Source organism: Drosophila ficusphila, unplaced genomic scaffold (genome assembly GCF_018152265.1).
Source record: "Drosophila ficusphila isolate 14025-0441.05 unplaced genomic scaffold, ASM1815226v1 contig_414, whole genome shotgun sequence".
NCBI lineage: Eukaryota > Metazoa > Arthropoda > Insecta > Diptera > Drosophilidae > Drosophila > Drosophila ficusphila.
In genome coordinates this window covers 16,283,448-16,292,546 of record NW_025064328.1, presented here as the reverse complement: position 1 = coordinate 16,292,546, position 9,099 = coordinate 16,283,448, and the positions used below count along the sequence as shown (strand labels likewise).

At 49.6% G+C, this 9,099-nt stretch overlaps 3 protein-coding genes across 4 annotated transcripts; all 3 read right to left on the bottom strand.

Moving 5' to 3' along the window:
- Positions 1-145: 145 nt before the first annotated feature.
- Positions 146-5,126, bottom strand: LOC108093707 (uncharacterized protein KIAA0930 homolog). 2 transcript variants are annotated; one of them, XM_017193903.1, is made up of 7 exons: positions 4,517-5,126; positions 3,826-3,992; positions 3,340-3,762; positions 2,832-3,279; positions 837-2,159; positions 578-727; positions 146-519 (listed from the first exon to the last, which is right to left on the bottom strand). In XM_017193903.1, exons 1-7 carry the CDS (start codon positions 4,632-4,634, stop codon positions 479-481), a joined length of 2,670 nt encoding a protein of 889 aa, XP_017049392.1. In that variant the 5' UTR covers positions 4,635-5,126; the 3' UTR covers positions 146-478. The 2 variants fall into 2 exon arrangements, with proteins under 2 accessions (XP_017049392.1, XP_017049393.1); XM_017193904.1 differs by lacking the exon at positions 837-2,159.
- Positions 5,127-5,265: 139 nt separating this feature from the next.
- LOC108093680 (SET domain-containing protein SmydA-8) lies at positions 5,266-6,983 on the bottom strand. Its single transcript, XM_017193857.1, has 4 exons — positions 6,907-6,983; positions 6,726-6,854; positions 5,545-6,673; positions 5,266-5,489 (listed from the first exon to the last, which is right to left on the bottom strand). The coding sequence occupies exons 1-4, from the start codon at positions 6,969-6,971 to the stop codon at positions 5,319-5,321; spliced, it is 1,494 nt and encodes a 497-aa protein (XP_017049346.1). The 5' UTR covers positions 6,972-6,983; the 3' UTR covers positions 5,266-5,318.
- Positions 6,984-7,038: 55 nt separating this feature from the next.
- LOC108093794 (SET domain-containing protein SmydA-8) lies at positions 7,039-9,075 on the bottom strand. Its single transcript, XM_017194078.1, has 3 exons — positions 8,821-9,075; positions 7,499-8,762; positions 7,039-7,413 (listed from the first exon to the last, which is right to left on the bottom strand). The coding sequence occupies exons 1-3, from the start codon at positions 8,871-8,873 to the stop codon at positions 7,264-7,266; spliced, it is 1,467 nt and encodes a 488-aa protein (XP_017049567.1). The 5' UTR covers positions 8,874-9,075; the 3' UTR covers positions 7,039-7,263.
- Positions 9,076-9,099: the final 24 nt, after the last annotated feature.

Sequence of the window (9,099 nt, the reverse complement as noted above, 5' to 3'; positions counted from 1 at the left end):
GACTGGCGATAGAGCTATCTTCAAGACGAACGCCGCCGACCCGTTGCCGGATGCTCTCCGACACTCTGATTACAAACACTGCTCGCGAGGTGGTCTTGACTTTCCCAATCCATACGCTCCTTGATTGATTTGTCTCCTTTCACACTTCCTTTTCTATTTGGTTTATATTTCGTGGTATAAATGTTGCCGTACAATTTACAAATAATATTACAATTATATATTTCCATATCTTCGGTAACAGTATTCACTATCGTAGTTCGTAGTTTATAAATTTGTAGGTTGGCTCTGCGCTCACCAAGTAGTTTGATCCACGAGGATCCGCTTTAGGAAACTCAACGTTGGTCGAGAACAAAGCAAATATACTGATTAATCAAACTAGGACTGATCACACTGTTGGCATTCGATCGGTTAGTATGGGAGTACATGTGAGGACTATAAAGCATAGGGGCATTAATCACAATTGCAAATTAAGTTAATACTAAAAGGTCAGAATAGGCGTTTCCCGGTGATCCAAGAGATCTGTAAATGAGTTTTCGATAAGTATATGCTATAATTAAGGGATCTCAGAGTTGTTTACCCTTTGCAATGCTCCACCAGGGCAGTGTCACATAGGTGAGGAATGCATTGAGCGGCGTCGACTGCTGTCTTCTGTTCTCCTTCCAGAAATGAAAGGATTGCGTGAAGCCTCGACTGGTCCACAGGGGGTTGTAGGCGCCGTCGTCGAGTTCTAAAAGTAAAGAGGTCACACAAGGTCAGTAATGATTTATCGTAAGCATAAGAAGCCAAAAACATGCATTGTAAAACAAGTAATGTAATAGAAAGTCCCAGGGAACAACCTTTAAGTGCCTTCTTGGGCACGTCACACCAGTAGTAGATGGTGGTGCCATCGGGAGTTCGGCGCTTGGGCACCAAATGAAGCATCTTGCTGACATGGGCCTGCTTGGCTGTCCGCGGGAGCGTGGCACTCGTGGCCTCCTGATTACCATTGGCCACATCCAGCATGGGCGTTAGTTCCGTGGGCGAAATCACCTTGCTCGCATGTGTCTCCTCGTACTCGTTGTTCTCGTTTGGCTGCAGTGGATGGTTCTCCACTTCCACTGGCAGCCGGACGCACTTCTCAAAGAGTTTTTGAGATATTGGGGTCTTGGGGGACTCCACCACCGGCAGCTCCTCACGACCACGGACACTGATCATAAGCTTGCTTTCACTTTCACTCAAAATGGCCATCTTAGCGGCTCCGGCTCCTTCCGATTCACTGCCATTCAGGGAGGTAGCATCATCGGCGATTTCGTACTCCTCAGTTTTGGAGGCCTCTGGCTTTGTGTTGTTATTATCGACAGATTTGTTTTTGGTTGCAGCGCTCGAATTGCCCTTGTCCTTTTCCTTCTCCTTGTCGCTTTCCTTTTCCTTATCCTTGCCGTTTCTAAGTCGCTTTGGTGACATCTTGGCTAGAAAGTTTGACGCTGAGCCGTTGACCTTCTGATTCGAGGACTTCTTGTCGTTCTCCTTATTTTTGTCCTTATCCTTATCTTTGTCCTTCTCCTGATCCTTGGCCCTGGCCGTGCGCAGTCTTGGGGGTATGATCTTTTTGGTGGACACCGGAAGGCTGGTCCTGCGATCAGCGGCGCTCAAGGAGGCGCTCCTGGTGATGCTTCCGCCCTGCTGCTTGCGCTTGGTGTCCGATGGAAGCCTGAAACTGTTTCGTTTGCCCACCAGCAGCTCGCTCTCCACGCTCAGAATGCTGGTCTTGGGCTTGAGACGGGTGGGCCGCTTGTCGGGCATCTTGGCCAGACAGGCGGGCGACTCGTTGGACGGATCCTCGCAGCTGGGGCAGTACACCTCGGACATCTCCGGGGTGTCCGTGTTCTTGGCCGACGCCCAGCGCTTCTTGCACTTCTTGCCGCCGAAGCAGTTGCAGCCCGTGGATGCGCTTTGTCCTGCTCCGTTGCTATCGCCGGCGACTGTGACTTCCACCGCAGCACTCAACGGAGGCGGGGTCACAGCCGGAACAGCAGCTGCCGCTGGAGCGGCGGAGATGCTCTCGCTTAGAGATTCTGGGGGCAACGTTTCTTGGTCACCAGCCGCGAGTTTGTGGGTCTCACAGTTCGGATTTGGGTGCAGTTTTGCCGCGGAGGCCGAGAAAGCAGGACGTTGCTGATCTACAAGTAGATATAGATCGGTTTTCCCGTTTTAAAAGCATATACATCGACACACATGTATAACCGAGGATCGGCCCAAGCAACTTAATCGGTAATTGGCAACAGAAAGCAGTGAAAACAATAAACCAGAATAGGAAAACACAAAATTCTATGGGATCGATCGATGAAGGATAGGCAAATGGATGTCTAATGAATGAAGGAACAATCAAGCCACCACCACGCAAAACATAATCTCTAAAAGGATTCGGAAGGAGGAAGGATGGTATTTCGGGAAGTGATGAACGATTCTCCCCTTCGACCCACATCCAGTGTCAAAACAAAAGCAAAACGGAATACAATTTCTGATGTCCTTAGTGTATTATTTGTCCTGCTTTCTCGGCAATGTCTGGTGTTCTCTTTATATATATACTCTGGAGTCGTTCTTTAGGGGGCACATATAAAGTATATATATAAATTTGATAGTTGGAAGTTGTAAAGGAAAATCAATGGAACCACAACACATTACGAGAAGTAACTCAGAAGGAATATGAACGGAAATGAAAGGAGCAAGCGGAAAAAGCGGCATTAACTACGATAACAACTACAAGCAATGGTAAATTTACAATCTCATGCAACTAAAGGATGCTCAAATAAAGAGGAAACTAGGATAATTGAATGGTGATTTAAACTGACCATCGCGCAGATCACCCGCCTCGATTTCGGACACCTCGCTGGCCAGCGAGTCCAGTCCCTCGTTCTCCGAGCGCGCCTTGGCTCCCACGTTGGGACTCGTGCCGCTGCCGACCATGTCTTGGTTACTCGAGTTCTTGGTGCGCCAGCCGTAGCGCGAGAAGTTGTTCAGGTTGGCGCTGGGATCGCTGAGCCGTCGCTGATGTCGGTAAGTGCAGTAGTCGTCGTTCTCCTCTTCCCACTCGTCCCACATGTCGGTGGCGCAAAATCCCGGCTCACTGGTGGGCGTCTCCACTCCGGAACCCTTTGGCTTGGTCACCGCCATCTCGGCATGGCCCTTCCCCTGTGGTCCCTTCATCCGGACAAACTCACAGCGCGTTTGCACGCCGGCGCCACTACTAAAAAGGCCGAATGACATGCGCTGCGCCACCTTGGAGCTCAGACTGGATTGCTAAAAAAAACAGCAGGGATATGGTAAAATATTGGTAGTGTTATTTAGAATGTAGCCTACCCTGGCATCGTAGACCTTCTTCAGGGCATCGTAGCGTATGGATCCCAGGAAGATCACCCCCTGAACGGCTCCATCCTTGTCGTTGGCCACCAGCTCCACGCACACCATCTCCCCGTCGCGCACCAAAATATCGCTGAACACCTCGTCGAAGTTGTCGACCATGAAGCAGATGTGCGGATACGTGATCTCCTCGCCCTCGCCCTTGGTGTCCATCTTTCGTCGACTGGGACTGGCGTAGACCCTCTGCGAGTGCCGTCTCAGCACCTGGAGCTCCTTGGGCGAGGTTCTGGTACAAATGGCCAGTGTCAGTGTGTAATCGAACTGATGGATGACCATGTTGAGATAGACCGTTTCCTCCCAGTCCACATCGGGATCGCCGATGGGCAGTTTGCGCGAGTCCTTGCGGAATACCTCCACTTCAGTCTATCGGGAAGAAATTGTTATTTAGAGTAATTGGCAACAGCGGTGGCAGATCTATGTGTTTACCTCAAATTTTGGCATGTGGCGTGAGGAGCTCTTCACGTGCTTCTTGCGCACAAAGAAGAGCAAATCATCCGAGTCGATGCTGTGCACGGGCTCTGTCTGGAAGAGGAAGTGCCGCACGAACAGGTCCGTCCAGTAGGTGGTCCCTTGAAGGACCACAAAACCGCCATCTAGAAAATAAATAAAAATAAGCCGGTCACTAAAAATGTTTCTAAAATTCACAAACTTAAAATGGTGCTTAAGTAAAACCAAGTTTTTTACTTAGAATTTTTGAAGTATTTATCTACATACAAAAATCCTTACAATTTCCCTTATTTGTTAACGTTAAAAACAATAATCGCGTTATCCTTGTCAAAAATCGTTAGTAGGTTTCTAGGGCAGGTCCTCTTTCTTTCCTCTTTTAAAAGTAAACCCTCGAGGATTCGTGCAAACTGGGGGATGCTGAAGTTGCTCGACAGGTGGACAGCTGTTTGCGGTTTCCCCATCCTGCCATTTAGCCCGATAAAAGTAAAAGCCGCTTATGTAAAAGAAAACAAAGAGGTTGCCCAAAAGTGGGGCGGAAAAGGCACGCACACAGGCGCAAGCACACACACATCCTTGGGGGTTGTGACAAATCGATAAAGTGCAAATGTAGACAAATTTTTCCCCGCAATGAAAGGAGAAAATCGGTGCTCCAAATTAAAGGAAAACCCACCGTCCTTGAGCAACTGCCGCATCTCCTTAGTGCGCTGGAAGTTGATATCCTCCAGGAGCTGCTGCAGTGGCGTTTGCGATCCCTTCAAAAGGGCGGCGGCGGCACTGGCGAGAGCCATCCCAAATCCTGTAGGGGATTCCTACGCTTTCGGATGACGAATGTCGATGTAGAGTGGCAAGTGCTTTTTTATTTCACAACGTCCGAGACATCACGGCATTTGCACTTGGCGGCGGCGCTGCGGAGGCACGGCTAGTGGTGTCTATATTCCAGCATTTGTTGTTGCTCCGCGATTGGGTTTTTTTCTGCAGTCGGAAAATTATTGAGCGGAGATGAGGAGCAGCTTATCTCCACGGGAGCACATGCAAATCGCAACTGAGCAGCAACTTTCGAAACACCCTCGCTTTTTCCCTTTAGAGGGTTGTTTACTCCCTTGTCCGGGAAGTATCCCCATCTGTAATATCAGACATCAGCTGTTCGCACCTCTACCAATTGGTTCATTGCCTCTTTGTCTTAATTTTATATTTATTCGTCCAAAAAATTCACGGGTAACTCTTTTGTCTAGATGAGCTTCTATTGTTTAATAATAAAAAAGAAAAACAGAAATAACAACACAAATACATATACTAGTGTTGAAAAACAGGAAATTCTATGAAGTTACTAAACTTGCGGTTGTTCGATTAGTGCTTACCGGTTGGCCACCATCGGTTATCGAATTCAAAAAATTGAGAGTACAACGTATTTGATTTAATGCGTAGTTTTTTTATTTTCATAGTATTAAGTTGAGCTGCCAAGGGATTATATTTTACTGATTTACGTCATCATTAGACTCTTGGATATTTTTGATATCATCCTGCAGTTCTTTCAGCTCCCGAAGCATGGTTCGCGATAGTTGACCCTCTGGAGTGGCCAGCGGCTCAAAGAGAAGCATTCGCAGCGATTCCCGCATCATAACTTCGACTTGTCCCAGCTCCGCCTAAAATACGAGATTTTAAAAGATGTTATTTGGGGAGGATTATGACCCAACCCACCAGTAGATCATTGGCACTATGCTCCTGTTCGCTGAACAGCTTTCTGGCCAGCTCCGCCTGTGTGTTGGCCAATTCGTAAAGAGCGATGGCCTTTAATCTCGAAATTCCCGGGGCCACGACCTTCAAAACCAACAGTATCTCCTGGCACAAACGAATCTTCCTTTCGTACACCTTCCTATTTGGTCGGTGGGTTATGTTCTGCAGGATCTGTCGCAAAATGGAGGCTATGTTTTGCTTCAAGTCCAGCATAAGATAGTGATTGCGATGGAGCAACCGGCTTAACTTTGCCAGCAGAAGCTCCAGCCGGTAAATATCTTCCCTGGCATGAAATATTTCCTCCTTAGCCCGCTCCAACATGTTCGACACGAACTCCTGTTTCAGTGTGTGCTCCGGGTTAAGGAGGCATAGCCATATTCCCGTCTCCGGCTGTCGAATTATATAGCCGCCCGTACAGGAGCAATGACTGCAGATGAAGCTGCTCATGTGTGTGCCCAGCTCGGTGGGGTCCTGGCATCGCGGACAGGCACAGTCGAAGCACTTGCCCTCCTTAAGGACTTGACGACGCTCCTCGTTGCCCAGGAGCTGGTTGGTGTAGCAAGTGTAGAGGATCTCTCCGGCGGCAATAAACCTATTGGCGTAGACCTTTATCCGCCGCTCGTCATCGATGGCGGTCACCAAATTGGGCAAGCAGCTGTGCGCGAAGAGCCCCGCCCTGCGGTACAGTCCCCGCATTGAGCCTCCCGGTTCCGGAGCCCTTATCTCGAAGGCATTTATATCCAGTACACCCAGTAGCCCCTGCACAAGTTCCTCATCCGTCTCTCCGTGCAGTTGTTTCAGCACTCCAGACTTCTCCAGAGGAGCAAACGCATGCTCCTGGTAATTTTTCCAAATGTCTGTGCCTTTTCTAGCCGCTGTTTTGCTGTCCATTTGGATCAATTCCTCGTACACGGGTCGTGTTTCGCTGTGCTCCCTCAAAAGCAGACATTTTAGGGCCGGCTGAATTTCGGTATGCTCCTTTCTCTGAAGGAGATCCACCTGCTCCTCTGAAAGTTGCATCTCGGCAAGCCTCCGGCAGTTGCGTTCATCGTGTTCCGAGCAATCCCCGCACAGAGCCAAAAGTCGACACTTCCTAAAGAGTTTACATAAGAATGGGAGAGGAGACCACTGTTGACTTCACCTACTTGCAAAAACTCTGGGTCAGATTAAAGCACTTGGAGCAGCGACGATGGCCCATCAAAGGCAATACCACGATGGGCTGCTCCAGCAGGACGGTCTCGCCAGCTCGGAGGTTGCACAGGGCAACCACAAATCTTTAAATAAATTGATGAAGAATTAATCTGAAGGGCTTTTAGGAAAACCCACCTGCCCAGCGTATCATTTTGCCTCAACTCGCACTTCTTGGCAAAATCGTCGGTTACTGCGGCCATTCTCTATTCCCGTTCCCTTTGGCTACCTTTGGCATACTGACAACACGACCAGCGACAAGCTGGCAACTTATTTTTAATTGAACGACAATTCTTTATTTATTTCTTGGTCAATGATTCCCCCACCCAGCCAAACGTTGAACCATGTCGCCGGCACACAATGTAAAAGTGGCAGCAACAGAAGGGAACGCATCGCTTCCATTCGACTAATCTAATTTATTTTAAATTTAAAATCGACGCAGCAGTTCTGCGAGGCGCATTCAACAATCAACCAAAAGCCTGGGATGCTGGGATACTACCTGCCGTACTTCTTCAAGTCGGACTCGATGCGCTCCAGCTCCATGGAAATTCGGTCGGAAAGGTAGCCCTCAGCTGAGTTTTCCGGCTCGAAGCGGAGTAGGTCCATCGCTTCCTTGGCCACCAAACTGGCGGTTTTCAAATGGGCCTTAAATAGAAGGTGTAATTCAAAGTTGTTTTTTTTATGTAAAGGGGATAAATCTGAGTGGACTCACTCGATCGAAATTACTCACCACATATTCCTTTTTATCCAAATCACTTTCTGCAAACTGCAGTTCCACCAGCTCCACCAAGGCCACTAGGTACTCAAACAGGCCAATGGCATAGAGTTTGGAGATTCCCGGAACCACCGCTCGACAGACGGGCAGCAGATCGGAGCAGAGCTCAACCCGGCGAGCCAGGAGCTTTTTGCAAGGCTGCTCCATGGAGTTCATCAAGACGGCTGCTCTCAGAATGCTGGCGATGTTCTGCTTGATGTCCAGCAGCATGAAGTGATTGGGATGGAGCATGGGCCCGAACTGGGTTAGCAAAGCTTCGTAGACGTTCAGGTCACCCCTGGCCTCAACCAAAGCTGATCCCACCTCCGCCTGCAGTTCGTGGACCTCGGCAGCGGTGAGCAGGGCCTTGCAGTCCGGGCAACGCCAATCTCCCAGTCTCCCATTTTGATCTATCTCGCAAACAGAGAATCCGTCGCACTCCCTGCACCTCATGCTGCTCATGTGGGTGCCCATCTCAGTGGGGTCCCGACAGCGCGAGCAGGTGCACTCCAACCTCCGACTCAAACGGAGTTGATGTTGCCTCTGGCTGGTGCCCATCAGGGGATTCGTGTAGGAGTTGTAGATAATGTCACCCGGCTGCAGGGGAACAGCCGCATACAGCTTCATGTTGAACTGCTCGTCCAGGGCCACCACCGTGTTGGGCACGCAGTGGTGGGGCAAACTGGCTCCACAAACGAAAACTCCCTTGAGGGTGTCGCCATCTCGTGCGGTCACCTCAAAGGAATTGCTGTCGATGCGAATGCAGTGGGCATGTAAAACATCCGAGCTCAACTGCTGGGTGGGAAGAACACCCAGCAGGCCACTTTCCATCAGCGGACGCACCACCAGCTCCTCGTGCTCCTGCCACATTCCTTCCCCATCGCGATAGTCCTCCAGATTTAATGGTGTCTTCATCAGCATTTCGCAATCGACTTTTGTTTCGGGGTTCTCCAGCAAGAGGAGCAGCTTCAGCAGTCCACATATCCCAAAGTTCTTGACGAGAATGTCCTTGCAGATGGCTTTCCCTGCTCCGCTGATGAAGAACTCGCACTCAAAGTCGTCGTGCTGGCTGCAGTCCATGCAGAGCGGAAACACCTGACACCGCCGGCATATCACATAGGATTCCTGGAGGCACTGGGCGCACTTCAACTGGTGGCACTCCCAGTGGGGAGCCACCAACAGAGGCCGCTCCTCCAGCAGGGTGTCTCCCGGTTCGATACTCATGCCCGCCACCAGGTGCCTAAAGCAGAGGTAAAGTTAACTACTCCGTTTCAGAGGAGGAGCTCAGCTCAAATCACCTGCCCAACTTATCATTGTGAACCTGCTGAATATTTTCGCCGAAGTCTTGCATCGATTACGTGTTGGTTGCTTGGCGAGAAAACTATTCAGGTAGTGATTTTGGCTTCTGGTTCGTTTACTCACACAAAACGCACTGAGCAATTATAAATATACTCGGCGGTGCTGCTGGCAGATGAAGAATTTCCCTCATTTTCAGGAGCCCTGTCGCTGTGGTAAGTACTTTCGCTAATTGCGTGCGTAGCTCGAACGAGATGCTGCTTTATTTATAGACTCAGTCG

Coding starts and splice junctions, on each gene's coding strand:
- LOC108093707 (XM_017193903.1), bottom strand. CDS start 4,634: ATGGCTCTCGCCAGTGCCGCCGCCGCCCTTTTGAAGGGATCGCAAACG. Junction 3,993..4,516: donor GCGGCAGTTGCTCAAGGACG/GTGGGTTTTCCT, acceptor TTTATTTTCTAG/ATGGCGGTTTTGTGGTCCTT. Junction 520..577: donor CTGGTGGAGCATTGCAAAGG/GTAAACAACTCT, acceptor ACTCATTTACAG/ATCTCTTGGATCACCGGGAA.
- LOC108093680 (XM_017193857.1), bottom strand. CDS start 6,971: ATGGCCGCAGTAACCGACGATTTTGCCAAGAAGTGCGAGTTGAGGCAA. Junction 6,674..6,725: donor CTGACCCAGAGTTTTTGCAA/GTAGGTGAAGTC, acceptor TAAACTCTTTAG/GAAGTGTCGACTTTTGGCTC. Junction 5,490..5,544: donor ATAGTGCCAATGATCTACTG/GTGGGTTGGGTC, acceptor CTCGTATTTTAG/GCGGAGCTGGGACAAGTCGA.
- LOC108093794 (XM_017194078.1), bottom strand. CDS start 8,873: ATGCAAGACTTCGGCGAAAATATTCAGCAGGTTCACAATGATAAGTTG. Junction 8,763..8,820: donor CACAATGATAAGTTGGGCAG/GTGATTTGAGCT, acceptor CCTCTGCTTTAG/GCACCTGGTGGCGGGCATGA. Junction 7,414..7,498: donor TGGATAAAAAGGAATATGTG/GTGAGTAATTTC, acceptor CTTCTATTTAAG/GCCCATTTGAAAACCGCCAG.